This window comes from Eptatretus burgeri, chromosome 4 (assembly GCF_056783735.1).
Source record: "Eptatretus burgeri isolate ZD-2024b chromosome 4, Ebu_testis_v1, whole genome shotgun sequence".
In the NCBI taxonomy this organism is placed as follows: domain Eukaryota; kingdom Metazoa; phylum Chordata; class Myxini; order Myxiniformes; family Myxinidae; genus Eptatretus; species Eptatretus burgeri.
Genome location: NC_140964.1, coordinates 133,652,500 through 133,672,866, shown reverse-complemented (window position 1 = coordinate 133,672,866; position 20,367 = coordinate 133,652,500). Strand labels below are relative to the sequence as shown.

At 41.9% G+C, this 20,367-nt stretch overlaps 1 protein-coding gene across 5 annotated transcripts in view; it reads left to right on the top strand.

The window, feature by feature from the left end:
• Positions 1–20,367, top strand: part of LOC147029161 (membrane metallo-endopeptidase-like 1) — a 154,489-nt gene that overhangs the window by 119,197 nt on the left and 14,925 nt on the right. For 3 of the 5 annotated variants that reach the window (XM_085876260.1, XM_085876258.1, XM_085876263.1), the window contains 4 exons: positions 2,489–2,608; positions 2,817–2,950; positions 4,647–4,712; positions 9,199–9,294. In XM_085876260.1, the coding sequence (XP_085732386.1) occupies positions 2,489–2,608; positions 2,817–2,950; positions 4,647–4,712; positions 9,199–9,294 (416 nt within the window). Of the gene's footprint in view, positions 1–2,488; positions 2,609–2,816; positions 2,951–4,646; positions 4,713–8,918; positions 8,994–9,198; positions 9,295–20,367 lie in introns of those variants that run through there. The other 2 variants (XM_085876262.1, XM_085876259.1) reach the window with 2 other exon arrangements.

The following is a 20,367-nucleotide window of genomic DNA, read 5'->3' as shown; positions in this document are numbered from 1 at the left end:
TGACACAACGTGAGACTTAAATCATAGTCGCAAAGTTTCGCATTTATCGGATAAGCGGTGCCAGAGAAAACATTATTTAATGGTGATACAACCACAGGCCTGCTTCGAGACGGCGCGGAACAGACGAGTTACGAACCGGGCAGCACAAAGCGTTCAATTTCCTTATTACTGGCGAACAGATTCAAATAATTAAATAATTCTGGCTGCCAAACCGCATGACCGATCAGGTTGAAATTTTAAACGTTTGTTTCGCATGTCGGCTAAATTACAAATGTGAAGTTTCGTATATATAGAAGCAGTGGTTCCAGAGTAAACATTAATTAATATTTATCCTTCAATCCAAGATGGCGGCCAAACCATGTGACTTATGACGTCATAATTTTCAACACATGTGCAAACACGAATGTAGACGATAAGCGCAAATTTTCGCTTCGCTAGGTTAAGCAGTTCCAGAGAAAACATTATTTAATATTTTTCTTAAAACCAACATGGCTGCCAAACCCTGGGCCCGATCGCGTTGAAATTTCAAACCCTCATTCCGCATGAGCGTTCCACCAAAAACTTGATGTTTCACATTTATTGATGCAGTAGTTCCAGAGTAAACATTAATTAATATTTTTCCTTCAATCCACGATGGCTGCCAAACGTTGCGTCGTACCTCAAAAGGGGTGAGAACTTTTTATTCGTCATGGAGAGGCGGTCATAGTGGTGGAGTTTCGCCTGGATCTGTTCAGTCCTTTCAGAGAAAAATACGTTTAAAGATATTATTTTTTAATCCAAGATGGCTGACGAACCATGTGACCTATGACATTACAAATTTAAATTCTGCTTCCAACTGGGTATTGGAACACGTTTCTGAAGTTTCGTGTTAATGTCGGTAAAGGTGCGTTTTTCTATCCAAGATGGCCGCCAAACCATGTGACGTGTGACATCATAATTTTTACCACGCATGCACAGACAAAAGGTAGATGATAATTACAAATTTTCGATTCGTTTGGTTAAGCGGTTCCAGAGAAAACATTATTTAATATTTTTCTTAAATCCAAGATGGCAGTCAAAACATGCGACTTATCAATTTTAAATTAACAAACTTATATCGCCTTCCTGTCCTGAATATACTTCTGAAATCTCCCCTTCATTGAGCCAACGCTTCTGGAGAAGAAGATGTTTGAAGGTTTTCGGGTTTTTCAAGATGGCCGCCAAACCATGTGACCGATCAAGAACAAATTAACAAACTTGAGAAAGGACCTCATGGGGAATATATGTGTGAAGTTTCGTCTTAATCTGTCTTGCCCTTCTGGAGAAGAAGATTTTTAAAATTTATTCATTTTCAATCCAAGATGGCTGCCGAACCTTGTGACCAATGATATCATAAATTTAAATTCTGCTTTCCATCGTCGACCCGAACAAGTGTGTGAAGTTTCTTGAAAATGGGATAAGGTCTATTTTTCTATCCAAGATGGCCGCCAAACCATGTCACTTCTGAGCTAAAAAATTTTTACCATGTATGCAGACTTGAGGAGGAAGGCAATTGCAAATTTTCGCTTCGATGGCTTATGAAATACCAGAAAACATTATTTAATATTTTTCTTAAATCCAACATGGCGGCCAAACCATGTGACGTATCACTTCGAAATTAACAAACTTGCATCGCATACATGTCACGAATATAGTTGTGAAATCTCGCCTTCATGGGACCAGCGCTTCTGGAGAAGAAGATGTTTGAAGGTTTTAGTGTTTTTTCAAGATGGCCGCCAAACCATGTGACGTATCAACAACAAATTAACAAACTTGAAAGAGAACATCAGGGGAATGTACGTGTAAAGTTTCGCCTTAATCTGTCCAGCCCTTCTGGAGAAGAAGATTTTTTTTAATAAACACTAAAAAACAAGATGGCGGCCGAATTACGTCATCGATGACGTCAAGAAAAACATTTTCGTCAGTGATTTTAGGCGTAGATGATGCTCAGAATTTTTCAGATTTTTCCTATACGGCGTTCTACTTGACGAATTTTCACCGGTATATCGCTTCACCTATGACGTCATGAAAAATCACACGTGTTCCCCATAGGGAGCTTAGTAAAATGTATCAAGAGAAAAATTTTTCCATTGCACGGTTTCCGAGATACAGATGTCCAAAGTTTATCGTTTTTTTCAAGATGGCGCCCGCACCACATGACCAATGACGTCATAATTATAACGTGATTGTGCTATCAAAAAAGATACATACTGTGGTGAAAATTTTGTGTCGATCGGACTTAGTATCCCAGAGAAAATGATTTTTAAAGCGAAAAAGGGTGCAAAATGCCGGCGGAAAAAGAAAAATAATAATAAACAGAAGAAAAACAATAGGGTACCCTGTACTGACAGGGTACCCTAATAAATGCTGATACTGCATTGCGTTTCTACTGTCTTTTTACAACTCTTTAACTTTGTGTTTTTACTGTCAAATTGACAATCCTCTTGTTATTCATATCTTACACCGACAGTGTTTCCAGCGGGGATTTTACAACCACCATACTTCTCGGTTGGGCAGCCCATGTCTCTTAATTTTGGGGGCATCGGAATGGTCATTGGACATGAAATTACTCACGGTTTTGATGACAATGGTAAGCTCCTTTGTTCTCAACTTTCGGCCCCAATTCCTTCCCGCTTGGTTGATCATTTTCAGTTTAACTTTCAAAGTCGTTGCTACTGAAGCCATCTCATGGCGACGGGATTTCAATTTCGGGCACTGTGCTCAATTGCTTGACATTGCATGCGATGTAACCACCCACCTGCTTTGAGAGACGACTGCGATGTTTTGCTTTCACCCAGGTCGTCACTATGATAAAGATGGAAATATGGTGGACTGGTGGTCCAATTCATCTGCGAGTAACTTCAATGAAAAGTCTCAATGCATCGTCGACCAGTACGGGAACTTCACCTGGGATCTTGCAGGGGGACAGCATGTAAAGCTTTTTGAGATTTCAAGATTTGTGTCCGTCAATTTTAAAATTTTATCACACTGGAAAAAAAATCCAGTTCCTAAACCTGTGAGTGACGTATCTTCCTAAAGTTCTCTGTTGCGTAAAATATCCTGCAGTTGTTTATGTGGCAGTGGGAAAGTGGACTGTCAGAATCTGGGGTCTTGGCACGGACTTGCAGGTCCAATCGATTTTCCCGAAGTGATGATCACTGTGATCCAGTTACAATGAATGGCTGACCAATAATCCCTGACAAGCATAAAAAGACATCCACTTTACATATGTTCCATTCCATTGGGACCACACTCTGTACAGAGCGTTGGTGCTGCTGAAACAGTCTCCTGGGCTATTGGGCACAATCCTGGACGGGTCACCACTCCGACGCAGGATACTCGAATGGCGCAATCATCCCAACAAGCTGGTTCTCGTTTTGCCGACCTCGGAAGGATGACAGGCTGAGTCAACCCCACCTGGTATTAATTCAATGGTCGAGTAGAGTTTGAACTCAGGACCCTCGGATTCCAAGCTCACCACCCGAACCATTAAGCCAACACCAGGCACATATGTTCAACCTTTCGATATGGACACTGAGAGGTGAAAAACGGGCACATTTACAGGACAAAACTAGAACAGCGCTCAGTTGAGCACACACCGCTTCAACAAGGAAATCCAACACAGGATTGGAGACAATTCAGCCCATCGTGTCTGCGCGAACACCACCCAACCCAGGATCCAAAGAAAATACAAAAAAAACTCGAGGGGGAGCACTTGGGAGAGTGCAAAACCTCCGCCGCCAATACTGCTGAGTCACTCAAGTGAACTTTATATCTTATTCATTAAATATGATGTCAACAGTGCTGACAGTTATAGTTCTTTTCTCCAACATTTTTTTTGGGGGGGGTGGTTGGAAATCACTTAAAACATGTAAAAATGCAAAAAAAAAAAAAAATCGAAATTTTGTTGAAAAAAAAGTTGCAAAAATTTTTTTTTCTCTAACAATTTTTTTTGGGGGGGGGTTGGAAATCACTTAAAACATGTAGAAATGCAAAAAAAAATTCTTTTTTGGGGGAGGGGGTAACAATTTTTTTTGGGGGGGGGTGGAAATCACTCAAAACATGTAAAAATGCAAAAAAAAAAAAATTTTGTCAAACAATTTTTTGGGGGGGGGGTTGGAAATCACTTAAAATATGTAGAAATGCAAAAAAAAAAAATTTCTCTAACAATCTAACAATTGTGATTTCTACATCAATGGAACATCCTGTGGTGGGAGTTCCACCAGTGCATCTCTTCCTTAATCTTGTAATGAGGTGCAACTGCTTCTTCCCCAAATAGTTGCACAGCTGCAGTAAAACAATAAAAAAAATATAAAAAGTCTCCAGTCTTGAGATCTAAATTGTTTCCTACGAGAGCCGTATGCGCCTTGTTTATGTAGCTGCAGAGAACACCTAAAGGAATTTCCTGAATTTTACATCTTGCCATCTTAGTTTCTGCAACGTCATATTCAGACAAGAAAATACAGACGAGGCAAAGGTTATGCTATAATTTCTTCCGGCAAATCCATGAAGCAAAGTATATCAAACAATATCTATGCACGTACGCATGTTGTGTATAAAATTGATACATCAAATCGATCGCATATTATATAACCGTGTTCGATTTTCTTTTATGTTTGCATCCCCAGCTCTGTGGTGTTAACACTCTCGGAGAAAACATTGCGGACAATGGAGGCATAAGGCAAGCTTTCAAGGTACGTACATTGCATCAGCATCCCAGAGCTTTGTCTCGTAGTTGTATTGCTTACAATCAGGTGATCAGCTGAATTCACTAAAATTCACGTCTTTGTGGACTCTGGAACCTTTTATTCAACAACTAGTGTAAAACTCGTCAAAAATGACAGGACCAAGAGCATACCCCCCCCCCCTCCTATCACAACCATAATAGCACAGTTGTTAAAGAATATAATTCACAAAGTCGTGGATTCACTGCTGTGTCCGAAGAAAAGTATGATTATTCAGATGCGTGTTGTAAAAGTTTTGGACGGAATAAATTCACCTTTCCTCGGTGGAAACAAAATGGCGAATGGCGCGAACACTGGTACTGCATGTGCTCCCTTTCAGTGACGAATGCGACGTCACTTCCTGTGTGACAGATAAATAAATACACAGGGCTCTCTCTACCTCCACCACCGAAGGTGGATGGAGGTGATCTTTTTCACCTCAGTCTGTTCGTTTGTTTGTGAGCAGGATATCTCAAAAAATTGTGGATGGATTCGGACAAAACTTGGTGGACGGGTTGGTTAGGTGACGAGAACAAGCCGATTAAATTTTAGTTCCGCTCCGAATCCAGATCCGACCTATCAGTGGGATACAAAACGTAAACTCATCAGCCTGGCGGAGGTATGCACTCGACTGAGTGGCCATTCTAGTATACATTTACATGATGTATGTTTGTGAAGCAGCGATGCATTGAACTCGCCACTTTGCTGATGGTAGTTGGACAACATAACTTTGTATATGTTACAGGACAGTATCGCAGTTCATTGACAGTCAATATTTACATCTCTTTTTATTCCTGAAACATTTTGGGTACTGCTACCAGCACAGTGTTAATTTAGTAATAATTTAGTAATAATTTAATAATTATGCAAATAATTTATTGGCAAAAAAACAATATTATGAATTTGTTTTTTGTTCCCAGGGATCAAAAGTTACGTCGCCTTGTTTTTTTTCTTCTTCTTTGTTCCAAGTTGCGCAATGCAATTCTAATCAAGTCATGAATAATACACTGCCGTAAAGGCCGAGACTCGCTCGACGTAATGCCATTATGACGTCACAGACACAACTCCTTCTTACTACACCGCCATCTTCCCGAATCTGTCATCCTGATGCCGAGCATTTGGCATTCAGTTGCAGACGTTGGATAGCAAGATAGTCAAATATATGGGCTATGGTGTTGAACTGCCATCAGCCAAGCGACGGGACGGGTTGAGTGCTGGATGGTGGGATGATGTGCATGTCCTTGGACGCCGAACCTAGCACTAGACTTAATGACGCAACATGACAGACAGACAGACAGACAGACAGAGGGAGGGAGGGACAGACGGAGAAATTCCCGTGACTTTAAACAACATTTATATGACATAATGATTGGAAGTTTTAACTCAGAATGTTTACCAACATTATTGTTTTTGAGCATGACTTTGAGGCGACAATTTTTCTTTTTTCGTTGAGGTGAAGCAAATAAATCTGTTTTTAAAAACTAAAAACATCCAGATATGATCATGAGCAAAACAAAAATTGGTTAACATTAAAAAAAAACAAAATCAACTATTCAGCAATTTACAAAGTTGATGAATTTCCAATTGATTTGTATGAAAGCAGCCACGTCCCTCTGTCCGTCTCTGATTGGCTGCCAAGCTGATATTGGTGTCGCGTGCATTTCACAAAGAAGCAGGGACTCCAAATGATGAGACACGGCTGATGTACCATAAATAAACTAGAGGGGGAGCACTCGGGAGAGTGCAAAACCTCCGCCGCCAATACTGCTGGGTCACTCAAGTGAACCTCATATCTTATTCATTAAATATGATGCCAACAGTGCTGACAGAGTTGTAGTTCTTTTCTCCAACATTTTTTTTTTGGGGGGGGGGTTGGAAATCACTTAAAATATGTAGAAATGCAAAAACAAAAAAAATTTTTTCTCTAACAATTTTTTTTGGGGGGGTAACAATTTTTTGGGCGGGTTGGAAATCACTTAAAACATGTAGAAATGCAAAAAATATATATTTCTTTTTTGGGGGGGTAACAATTTTTTTGGGGCGGGGTTGGAAATCACTTAAAACATGTCGAAATGCAAAAAAAATAATTTTCTCTAACAATTTTTTTGGGGGGGGGAACAATTTTTTGGGGGGGTTGGAAATCACTTAAAACATGTAGAAATGCAAAAATAAACATTTTCTCTATTTTTTTAGGGGGGGGAAATTTTTTTTGGGGGGGGTTGGAAATCACTTAAAACATGTAGAAATGCAAAAAAAAAAATTCTCTAACAATTTTTTTTTTGGGTGGGTGACTACACACTTTGGACTTTGGACCAAGTCCAAAATTTAATGGCATGATCCTTCGACCATACTTAACCCCCCCCCCCCACCAAGTTTCGTCGAAATCCGTCGAGGAGTTTTTCCATAATACTGTTCACAAACAAACAAACAAACAGAAAGGGGTGAAAACCATCTTCGAAGATGGCGGAGGTTAAATATATAATTACCGAGATGGTTATTAAGTTGTTTTATTTTTTTTTACTGCCGACTGGGGCATTTTTATCTCACCTGGAACAAATTGTTCAGGTGAGGTATTGGCATTGCACGGAGTCCGTTCGTCAGTCAGTGAGTCTGTGCGTAAACACTCGGAAACTTCTTCCCTGAAACGACGCGCACGATTTTGATGAAACTTGACCACAACCTTCATCACCCGTGATGTACCAAAAAAAAAATTTCAGGGCCTTTAAAATAAATCGGTGTTTCGCGGGGGGGGGGGTGCTTACAGGAGGTCAAAGTCGGGGGGCTTACAGGAGTTTGTAGAACTTCTGAGAACCAAGGCCTTCGGATGCCTTGCAAATCCCATCAAAAAAAATTGCATCCAAAGTTGGCCAATTTAAAGTCAAAGATCGTTACAATTCCGGGGTCGCTACTTTTCACTTCTCAAAACGTATTCACCCGATTTAGATGTAACTTGGGAGGAATCATCTCTGCACGGCGTTTTCACAAGTTTGTTCAAACCATCGGCGAATTTACATATTTTGTAGGTCATCCATACCGACCAGTGGTTCCCTGGTTCTACCAGGTGAGCCCAGGGGCATTGCCCCCAATTTTTTATGGAAAGATGCAAAGGACGACGTTTTACAATATTAAAATACATGAAGCACAACAAAATTGTTTGTAGTGGTGACTAGTGAGTAGGAAGGAGAAGGACCCACCTCGCCGCACTGCCACCTCCCCCATTTTGAATTCACATTTGCTGTACATAATGCAATGTTTGTGTCCGTCTTTTGTGAATGGGCATATGTTGACAAAATATAACGAAGTGGATAATATGTCGATTTTACAGAGAGCCACAGGTCCCACGAATCCGGTTTCCCATTTCCCCCAAATCCCATTGATGCGAAGTATTATTTAATTATACCCCTGGTGCCATATTGCCCTGGCCTCAATACACCCACCCAGGGGACGCGAAGCGATACGAACATGGAGGGATGTTCGGCCGGCTCAGTTATGCCTCGACTAAGACTTTTGAAGAGAGGGGTGCCTCAGAGTCAGAGCAGGTGATCAGCGCCTGCAGTTGTCGGGGCGAGAGTGAACCTGAACTTCGTCTCAGCTTCACCCTCAGTCCATCTGAGTCTCAGTTCATGACTTAAATAAGGGGGTCCATGAGGTGTGCATCGGCAACCAACTCCACCCACAGCTCTGGACTAGGGGCGTCTCATTATTGGACCCCCAAGCAACAGTGGCAGGTACAATACAGTAATGGTACGCCACCAGAGCAGCAATAACTGCTCTGGTGATGCACAGTGGAACTGGTGGCAGACATAAGAACTGGACACATACGTAAGAACCGGCGGTATACGAGCCTGAGGAGCAAGAGGCTGCACCATCTCCCTCCCCGAATGGGTTTCTTCTTCTTTATTCTCCTGAATATTACACTGTATTGTCAATTTTCCCTGCTATTCCCCATTATCGTTTGGCTGGAAACAGCTCCATGACTCGAGTGGGGAGTTGCGTAACGGATAAGTGTACGCGTTAAATTAGTTGCATGCCGAGGTTCCATCAGTTTCACGCCTTCCGTGTGTGTAGTATATCATTAAATAAGGATCGTGTTTCATAAAGCGCTCTGCTTTTGTATTACTCTTATGAAATTGTTTGTAGTGGTGAGGCAGCCATCTTGTTTGTCGTATTTGGCAGGAGATCCCGCTCGGTAGCAAAGAGCCGTTGAGATTTGGGGCATGGACTAGGGTCACGTGACCATTCGCCCCTCCTGGCCCAATTTAGGCCCATCTGATCACTCAGTGATTCTGGGGTAAATACGCTCAACACGACAATATTCCACCCAAGACCCCCAGTCACGTTACAGTATTTACATTAAACAAACTTCCATCACCGATTAGGAATTACATTAGGGTAATGACTTGACAATGGATAGCAAATGCACATCTATTTATCATGCCTCCAAATCTCACCACAGGCCTACAAGAGATGGCTAAGCCAACACCGTCCTGAGAAAGCCCTACCTGGGTTGACCCTCAGTCACGAACAACTCTTCTTTGTCAACTTTGCTCAGGTGTGTCTCTCAAAAATCTATATATTTTTTTTCTTCATCCAGATGTTGGAGCTCATGGAAGAGGTGAATCGCAGAGGGTGGAGTGCATGATGGATTTATGAAGAGTATAAAAACGAGGACATCTGGATTTAAGTGGGTAAACAAGGAGTGAGTGGATGATGAGTATGTTCATCGGAGTAGGGGGTGCATTGAGGCAGATGATACGAAGGCAAGACAATAATATCACAGGAAGGTGAAATTAAATATTATCTAAAGGAACTTGCACTCTGTCATTGGTGGAAGAAAAGCATTTTCTGAGTCTCACCATCTTACATATCATGCCAAGAATCCTCAGAGTCTACAGGTAGTGGACAGGAAAATGGAAACACCAATGTAAAGTCACTTAATAGGGCATTGGGCCATGGCGTGCATCCGGTACGACCTGTAAGTGCCGTGGTATAGAGTCCACCGCCGTCTGGAATTCTGCAGGAGGAATGCGACACCATTCTTCCACGAGAAAACCAATCAACCCACAAATGTTTTAATGGTTTCAAGCATCATTCCAGAATATCCCAAAAATGCTCGATTGCGTTCAGACCTGGTGACCGAGAAGGCCATGGATGACACGTGGATAACATCAGTGTCATGCTCATCAAACCATTGGGCGATCACACGTCCTCTGTGGATTGGGCATTGGGGGGTTCTCCTCTTGCAGCCATGCAAGCCACGATGATGGGCAACCAGGTCTGTGCAGCATTTTTATACATGACCCTAAGCATGCTGGGATGTTATTTGCTTAATTAACACGTGAGCCACACCTGTGTGGAAGCCGTTGCTTGGTGTCCCTCATTTACCCAGGTGTTTCCATTTTTTTTGCCCACTATCTGTACATCATCAAGAGGTTTTTCAGGTGGAAGGCAGGAATTGCTTCCCAAAGCAGGGAGCATTATTCCGCAGAGATTCATGAACATATTAACCCTTTGGAGGATGTTGGTAAAGTGTGTGTGCACATCGAGACAGATGGAGAAAGACGTAGAGATATATGCCAGCCATGCCATAAAGCTCAGACGAGCAACAAGATTCTCCTTTGCTTCGAAGGGTTCCCAATGGTTGCCTGGGTGATGGAAATCTTCACCAGGATGCAATCTGAAGACTTCACAGAAGCAGAGAGGGAGGAAGTGCATTATATACAGTGCCGATAGAAAGTCCACACCCCCTTTCAAAATTTCCACCTTTTGTTGCTTTATAGCCTGAAATTAAATTGCATTAAATCAGAATTTTCACCCTTTTATTTGGACGTCGTAACCCACAACTTCGAAGTGAAAAAGAAATTCAACAAATTTCAGAAAATTAATTACAAATACAAAACTAGAATATCTTGGTTGGATATGTGTCCTCCCTCCTTATAATAGCACTTGTAAATGAGCTCAGGTGTAACCAATCACCTTCAAAATCACACACCAAGTTAATTGGCCTCCACCTGTGTTAGATTGTAGTTATTCTGTTAATTTCAGAATAACATCAGCTGTTCCTGCAGGTTTCCGCTGCTCGATGGTACATTTTAGAGCAAAGACTCAACCACGGACACAAAGGAGCTTTCAAAAGACCCCGGGGATAAAGTTGTGGAAAGTAACAGATCAGTGGATTGGAATAAAAAATATTTCAAATGTCTTGCCTATCCCTTGGAGTACAGTCAAGTCAATCATTAAGATGTGGAAGGCATATGGTGTCACTAAGACCCTGCCTAGATCAGGCCATCCCCCCAAACTTGATGACGAAGCAAGGAGGAGACTGATCAGAGAGGCCACCAAGAGGCCAATGGGAACTTCGAAAGAGCTACATGCCTTTATGGCAAAGACTGGTGATTGTGTGCATGTGACAACAATATCCCAAACACTCCACAAGTCTGGCTTGTATGCTGGGGTGGCAAGAAGGAAGCCATGGCTCAATAATGCCCACCTTGAGTCCTATTTGAGGTGTGCAGAAAAACCACTCTGGAGATTCTGAAGCCATGTGGCAAAAAGTTTGGTGGTCTGACGAAACCAAGATGGAACTTCTTGGCCGAAATGCAAAACATTACGTTCGGCACAACCGCAACACAGCACATCACTCAAAGAACATCATCCCGACTGTGAAGCATCGTGATGGCAGCATCATGTTTTTGGGATGTTTCTCATCAGCAGGGACTGGGGCACTTGTCAGGATCGAAGGGGAAAAAGGCATTGAAAAAAAACACAAAAATTGGGCAAATATTGCCCAATCAAGATATGCAAAGTTGGTGGAGACCGATCCCAACAGACTCACGGATTTAATTGCAGTCAATGGTGCTTTAACGAAGTATGAAGTCAGGTGGGTGGACACTTATCCAACCGAGATGTTGTAGTTTTGTATTTTAAATTAATTTTCTGAAATTTGTATAATTTGATTTTCACTTTGCAAGTTTTGAGTTACGACGTGTAAATAAAGGTGGAAAAAGTCTGATTTTATGTCATTTAATTCCAGGCTTGAAGGGAACAAAAGGTAAAAAAAAATTTAAAAGGGGGTATACACTTTCTGTAGGCACTGCATATTTGAGGGAATGCAAGACGTCATCACATCTAAAAGGGTGCACGATACATTTTAAGGAATTCCGGATGAGAAGATTACCGGTTGAACGATGCTACAGATAGCTACCAAAAGGCCATTGCAGCAATTTCATGACCGGCAGTCAATCATTTAATTCCCAGCAATCTAGTATGATAACAATCGAAGAACAAGTACAAACAAAGTTCATTGCCGGTTCCGGTTCTTGAGCGACAGTGGTGGTTCTTCCTCAGGATCTCTGCCGACTTTCTCAAAGATGAGTTTTCCGGTCGTTTCTGTCGCGTTTTTTTCCTGTAATTTTGTTATCTCTGTGTTTACTTTGTGTTTCCTGTTCGGTCTTGCGGTAAAACTTGTGCTCATTGTGGAGTTTTTGTCGTCTTTTCATATTGGGGTTCCTTGAGGCCTACCCTTCTTCCTGTTCGTGTGCGAGATCATTTTTGTTCTATTTTCTCCTTACTAGTGCATGCCCGTACATGCAAAAAAAAAAGAAGAAGAAGAAGAAGAAGAAGAATTGTGACGTCAATTGTGACGTCATTGCACCGTGTCCTGTCATTGGTTTGGTAAATAATTGGCCATAACTTAGGAACCACTTGGGAAACAGCTGAAATGGATGAAGAAGAACGATATCAAACCTTGAAAAGGCATACACTCAGATCCCCAACGGCAATTGTGACGTCATATCAAACGAAGAAGACGAAGAATTGTGACGTCATAGCACCGTGTCCTGTCATTGGTTTGGTAAATAAATGGCCATAACTTGGGAAACAGCTGAAACGGATGAAGAAGAACGATATCAAACCTTGAAAAGGTACATACTCAGGTCCCCAGCGTCAATTGTGACATCATATCAAACGAAGAAGACGAAGAATTGTGACGTCAATTGTGACGTCATAGCACCGTGTCCTGTCATTGGTTTGGTAAAGAAATGGCCATAACTTGGGAACCGCTTGTCCGATTGATATCAAACCTTGAAAAGGCACATCCTCAGGTCCCCAGCAATATACCTGGCAAGTTTCAATTAGATCGGACCAGTGGTTGTCGAGAAACAGCGGTCACAGATGCACACACACACACACACACACACACACAGAGATTGCTGGAATTCGAGATAGATAACCATCAGTTTTTATTTTCTCCACTTTCCCCTCCGCCCTCCTTCTATCGCTCTCAACTCTACCATCTGTTTCATGTCTTGAAATATTTTTTTTAAAGCAACAAAAAAAGACCATTTCCCTAATCACATTATACCCCACGGAACCACGTGACTTCCTTCACCGACTCTTTTTTCCTCCTCCTGCTGATCTCCCATCTACTTTTACCGGCCCACATTCACCATACACCTTCACAATTTTTTTTCTCCAACCTTTCCTTTACTTCACCTTTCCTAATCTTTTTTAAAAATTAATTCTTTATTCTTTTAACCTTTCACCTTACACCTCCTGTAACCACTTTCCTCGACCGCCTCTTCTTATTCCTGTAACTTTCGTCGAACTTCCAGCTTCCTTCTGCGTTTTCTGATCCAAATTCTCCAATATCGACACAATTTTTCTTCAACATTTCCTTTTCCTGATCTTACGAAATATTTTTCAATTTTTTTTTTTTTTTTAAAACGCCCTTAAAATGTTGCAACTTCATCTTTCACACGTGTGGTTCTCGTTATTGTATCATAATTCACTCCTCTTTTTCTTCTTCAAAAGGCTGTTTTCAATTCGACCTTTCCTTCATCCCATGTCGCAAATGTCCCACTGTTACAACTTTTCTTTTCTCCATTCTCTTAATTCTCCTTGATTGCATCCTTCACGTACTGTCTTTCATCACATCTCTGACTTGAAAATTAAAAAAATCCCAGTTTGCAATGGATGTTCCATGTTCCATCAATCATCCTTTTTTTTTTCCCCAACTTCAATGCCAATTCATCCCACCTCCTTAAATTTTCCTCCTCCTAACCCCTCACTTGTTATCCCCTCTCCTTACCCCTCCCTTCTTGCCCCTCGATCTACCTCCGCTCTTGGCACCTCTTCACTGTCTTCTACTTAAGTTTCAGCTCCTCCTCTGTTGTCCCAAAGTGTATGGTGTTCTAATGTCTGTGGGCTCCGTTCTCACATTGACAGATATTTCCCTCTCTCAATCAGTACTCGTCACCATAATATGCTCCTTCCTTCCTCTCAGCACACCTTCCCTCTTCTCAACCCTCAAATCTTGCACCTCCCCCTGCCCGCTCCCTTCTTTACCATACCTCCACCATCTCTCATCCTTACCCTCTCCCATCACCCTCCTGCACATTGGCCGTGCCTGCCCTCATTGTGTCGTGACATCGTGACAAATTTCCCTGAAAACATCTGCTGTTCTTCCCTCCGCTCCAATCGGTTCATCTGACTACGTCCTTGTCGAAGTGGACATCTCTCTGGCTGTTATCAGAGAACCACCTGAGCGCCGTCGAGTCTGGCATTTCACTCAAGCCGACTGGCAGGGTCTCCAAGCAGCCATCAAACTTATAGACTGGTCTCCTATTGCTACTTTCTCCAACGTCAACTCATCCTGGGAATTCTTTCAAAGAAACTTGCTCTCTCTCTCATGCACAGATTTTTCAGTTGGAAATCAAGGAAGAGCATGGGCTTTGGGAAAGAGTTTCACTCAAATAAACGTCTCTGCCATCTCCACTTGAGCCAGCCAGACGCGGAGAGGAATTCAGACATCCTGTAAATATTGAGTGAAGTCAGCATGAAGGATATAGCCTGGTGCTGCCTTGGACATTAGGGTGACTGATTTGTTTGAATTCTGGTGAAGATCCGAATCGGCATGTGGATACGATAATTATTTAATTTTTGGAGTGATTCATCACCGTTGAGAGATCGATCCAAAAACGATATAGTCCTGTATAGCATGATTTTTTTTTTAATGTGTTGGACCTCATATGCTCTTGTGGATCAGGCATTACGTGGCGGAGGTATGCGCTCTCTCGAGTGCCCTTCTAGTTTTATATCTTTGATACAAAATGACAAGTTTCTCATTTATCTGTTGCTCTTCAAATGATACGTCCAGGATTTGAATGAATCTTGTCACACAAGGAACTCCAATGCAAGAGGATGTCATTCGGCCCATAAAGCTCTATCTCCAATGATCCCCTCCGTCTCTATCAGATCCCCTCCGATCCCCTCTTTTCTCATGTACAAGGTTCTGTCTCCTTCATCCCCTCCTCATAGCTTAGTCTAGCTAGACCCAGAGTCAATCGCGTCACTCTATGCTGAACCCTCTGCTTGACAGCTGCGTCCTTCCTCGGTTGTCACGACCAAAACTGTACACACTATTGTAGATGAGGCTTCATTAAATTCCTACACATTGTCAACACTTCTTCTGATTTCTAATTTATCCTCCTACAAATACAATCTAACACCTTGATAGGTTTACCTATAGCTGCCTGCCATTAGACTGTCTGCTTACCCCCTCGTATCTATTACCACCCCCAGATCATTCTCCTGCGTGACATGTTCTGAGATTGATGTAATCTCTATTTTCATGATTACTACCCATCCCCAGCACCTTATATTTCATAATGTTAAGCAACATCTGCCAATATTTTGCCAAATCTATTAAAGTATCTCGACTTTCCTGAATCCACAAGCCCTCACTTTGGTGAACAACCTCCAATGTGGTACCTTATTAAATCCTTCATAAAGTCTAGATATACTATGTTCACTGCCTTTCCATCATCCACCCAATCAGACACTGCTTCATAGAACTCCAAAAGATTTGTTAAACAGGAACTACCTTTGGTAAACCCATGCTGACTACCTTTAATTAGTTTGTCTTTATTGAAATGGTTCCTCATTTTGTCTTTAATTAATGTCTCCAACACCTTCCCCACAACTGAAGTCAAGCTAACAGGTCTATAGTTTTCCAATTCTTCTCTGGATCCTTTCTGAAATAATGCTTACATTTGCTACTCTCCAATCCTCCGGTACCTCTCCTGACTCCAGTGAGCTATTAAAGATATCCGTTAACATCTCACTTACCTGCTCAGCCACCTCCCTCAATACTCTCAGGTGCATATTATCTGGACCCGGATCCCTATCTACTCTGAGATATCCTCGCTGTTCCTTTACTTCCTCCACTCCAACCTGGATCTTCTTTAAAATATATAAACGAATGTAGAAACGAATGTACATTCCATGTGGTTTAAGAGAGCATCCAATCGTAAGATAGCAAACGCCAGGTGTTCCTGGCCATACAAAACAGCGTCCATCATCACCAATGGAAAACCTATACTGCAGTTACACGAGCAGCACAACACGGCCTCAAAACTTTCCATATTAATCAATGACGTGAGAAACGGTGCATTTCCTCCTCTGTGTGTCCAAAAATGCATTTGGTGTTTTCAATTTCATTTCACATCTTGCGGAAAGGATGTATCGTGCTTCTGCAATTCAAATATTTCTGAATTTCCTTTCCTTCCACTTTGGTCTGATCCCCACTAATTAGGATTTGTCAGATCTATTAAACAATATTAAAAAACTAGAGGGGGAGCACTCGGGAGAGTGCAAAACCTCCGCCGCCAATACTGCTGGGTCACTCAAGTGAACCTTATATATTATTCATTAAATATGATGTCAAAAGTGCTGACAGAGTTGTAGTTCTTTTCTCCAACATTTTTTTTTAGGGGGGGGGGGTTGGAAATCACTTAAAACATGTAAAAATGCAAAAAAAAAAAAATCGAAATTTTTTTGAAAAAAAAAGTTGCAAAATTTTTTTTCCTCTAACAATTTTTTTTGGGGGGGTGGATATCACTTAAAACGTATAAATGCAAAAAAAATTTCCTCTATTTTTGGGGGGGGGTAAATTTTTTTGGGGAGGGGTTGGAAATCACGAAAAACATGTAGAAATGCAAAAAAAATATCTCTAACAATTTTTTTTGGGGGGGGGGGTAGAAATTACTGAAAACATGTAGAAATGCAAAAAAAAATTCTCTATTTTTTTGGGGGTGGTGGGGTAAAAAAAATTGGGGGGGGGTTGGAAATTACTTAAAACATGTAGAAATGCAAAAAAAAAATTTTTTATTCTCTAACAATTTTTTTTTTGGGGGGGGACCAAGTCTAAAATTTAATGGAATTATCCTTGGACCATATCTAACCCCCCCACCAAGTTTCGTCGAAATCCGTCGAGTTTTTCCGGAATTCTGTTCACAAACAAACAAACAAACAAACAGAAAGGGGTGAAAACAGTAACCTCCATCCATCTTCGAAGATGGCGGAGGTTAATAAAAAAAAATATATATATATATATATATATATATATATATATATATATATATATATATATATATATATATATATATACCACTCTTACTCAATTTTGGCTTCATCTCTCGTTTGTTTGATTTATTTGGCGGTGGTCCTTAATTCCGGAAGAGCGGTATCGAACAACAAGTCCTTATGCGTTGGGTCGGTGTGATGGCACGATACCAAATGAAAACACTCAAAGCCGAAAACAAATTCGCTCCGGTTTGATCCAGATATAAGGTTGGGGTAATGGCTGTCACGCCCTGATCGCTAGGTATTGTCAATGTAGGTGGGAGAACTTTCAGTTCTATACCAGGTAACACCTGCCTCAAGCGAGGCAGCCCCTCGCCAATAGGTATCCTGGTCAGCCTGTCTCTTCTGTCTGGTCTGAGCCGACCGGACGAGGTCAAAAACCGAAAAGAGTGACAATAATGTCAGGCTTCTGAAAAACGAAAAAGCATACAGTGTCACAATGAGTCGGTATGTTTTGGCAGGTACTTGTAAAGGTGTTTTTAAAAAGTGTGATTCCTCTCGATGTTTGCGTTGTAAAGTTTTCAGACTTTGTGAAACTTTTGTTTGTCATGTGACGGGTAAGACTTTTGTTGTTGATTGTGAATGTTTGTTGGGATGTAAATCAAACTACATTATTTGGCTTCTCACTCGTATTGTGGAGATTGCAGATTGCGATATGTTGGTAAAACTTCCCAATGTTTCCATCTACGTTTGAATGGACATTGGTCTGCTGTATCGTCTGGTATTAAGACTTATTCATATAATAATTTCAATGAAGTTGGGCATGTTTTTAGTCATTGTTATAATCAAATTAGAGACTCGGTTAACGTTCATGATTTTGATAACAAAGAGGAGTGTAATGTTGAGCGAGGGCGCAGAGAGGATTTTTGGATCAGGACGCAATGTGCGATCTATCCTTCGGGCCTCAATGACAGGGTACAAGGTACTGGATAAGTTTCTCAAGGTAATGTTTTCGGTAACGAGTATTTTTCTAATCCAATCATAAGGAGACCCAGGGGTCATGGGCGTCGTATTCGGTGTCGTACGGCTCCAAAAATGGAAATTTCAGAGATAATTGATGAACTTAAAGGTTTTTATGTTCTTCTGAGGTCATGTTCCAAACCAGCCTTCGGTAATGTTCTCCGGAGTTCAGCAGGTTCATATGACATGTGCTTGTTTTTGATGGAAGCTTTTTGAAGCAGGGTTCTGAGAAACAAATCTACTCCCTAAAGTTTATGGAATCCGTGAGTTCTGAGTTTGTGATTTTCCCAGCAAGCAAGTCGATCGGCTTCAGCTTCATTCTATTTTTAGGGATACTCGTGTTGAGAGTTTATTACCAGATAAAGTTAGGGAGCAAACTCCATGGAAGGTTTGTTTCACTTTCACTTTCATGAAGACCACAGGACAATCTTTATTTAATTATGGTAAATTTATTAAAACTCTTAATATAGACATAGCAACAGGACATTTTGGAAACTGTGTATGTTCACCTTCCCCTTTTTTCTATGGTCCTTGTCACGTAGTTTCTGGGGATTTGAGTATAATTAGTAAGAGTGATATTAGTGATCTGATGAAAATGTGAGCTAAATATAGGGAACCATAAACTCAACCTTGGAGCTGCATTCGGTCTTCAATTGTGGATTCTGTCTCTAATGTTGTTACCAAAATGTGCACCAAGTTTAAGTTGTCTGTAAACAGTTTTAATGCATGGATTTCTTTTTTTTTGTTTGTTTTTTTGTATACCTTGTCAAGGCTCGTATGAGAGCTAACATACAATGCACAGAAGGGGGGGGGGGGGATGAGACAAGAGGGGAATGTGAAAGACAAAACAGTGGGGAACAGAGACATTTGGAGATCTGTGGAAGGGAGAGGGATGGGCACAGAGAACATGGGGAATGGAAGATGGATATTACAGGGACTTTCATGAAGGAAAGCAGGGAATTTGAAGGAGGTGGGTTTGAGGTGGATTAACGGGGGAAGAAAAGATCGAGGATTTGGATGGGGGATGATAAGAGATGGTGGTGAACAGTGTTTTGAAGGCCTGGAGGGAAGGATGGGGTTGAACAGAGTGTGGGAGTTTATTCCAAAGGTGGGAAAAAAGAGGAATGAAAGAGTGAAGGTGAGCAGTGATTTGTGATTTTGGTAGTTTTACTAGAAGGGGGTTGTTGGCGGACCTTGAGCGCCCTGTGGAAATATGGTGGGGACAAATCGCAGACAGAGCAGGGGGAGGGGGGCGGGGGGGGTTAGACCGGAGAGGAGACGGTAGAAGACAGAAAGACCACCGACCTGCCTGCGGTGAGAGAGTGAGAGGCCCAAAGACTCAGCCTCATCGTGGGAGATGCCAATGACCTGAAATGCCTTGGTTTCCACTGCGTAAAGTCGAGAAAGGTGAGAGGCAGGAGCACCAGCCCATTGTGGAGAGCAGTACTCCATCAGGCTGCAGATTAAAGCTTTGTATGTGGTCAGGAGCTCAGGTGTGCCGAGGAAGGACTTCATGATGGAGGATTCCCAGTCGGCGACTGCCTTTGGAGGCGAGGTGGGAAATGTGGCTTTCCCAGGAAAGATCATGGCAGATGGTGAGACCCAGAAGCTTGAAAGAAAGGACTTCTTCCAGAGGATTGTTGAGAAAGTAGATGGGGGGGGGTTCCAAACAGTCCTTTTGGAGAGACATTGTGAGAATGTGAGATTTGTCAGGATTGAAAGACAAGTTCCACATGTTGGACCAGTTTGTGATTTTACCCACATCTGCAGAGAGTGAAGAAGCTGCTGCTTGCCGGTCTGAGGGAGGACAGATGGAATGGCAGAGGGTGGAGTCATCAGCAAAGACATAAAGAGGATTTTCCAGAGAGTCAGAGAGATCATTGATGAAAACCAGCAAAAGAACAGGGCCCAGAACGCTACCTTGAGGAACTCCAACCTGGACAGGAAGAGGGGATGATAGAAATCCATTTAGGGCCACACATTGGCTGCAACAGGAGAGGAAGTTTGTGAGCCATGAGTGGAGATGGCCTTGGATATCAGAGAAAGAGAGTTTTGTGAGCAGGGCAGAGTGCCAGACTGTGTTAAAAGCACACGATATGTCGAGCATTATGGCTCTGATTTCAGATCTGGCATTGAGGACCTCCATCCCTTGTTGGGAGAGCAGAAGCAGCAAATCCAGGGGAGAGTGACCTGGTCTGAAACCAAATTGATGATCGGAGAAAAAGCAATTCGGCTGAAACCA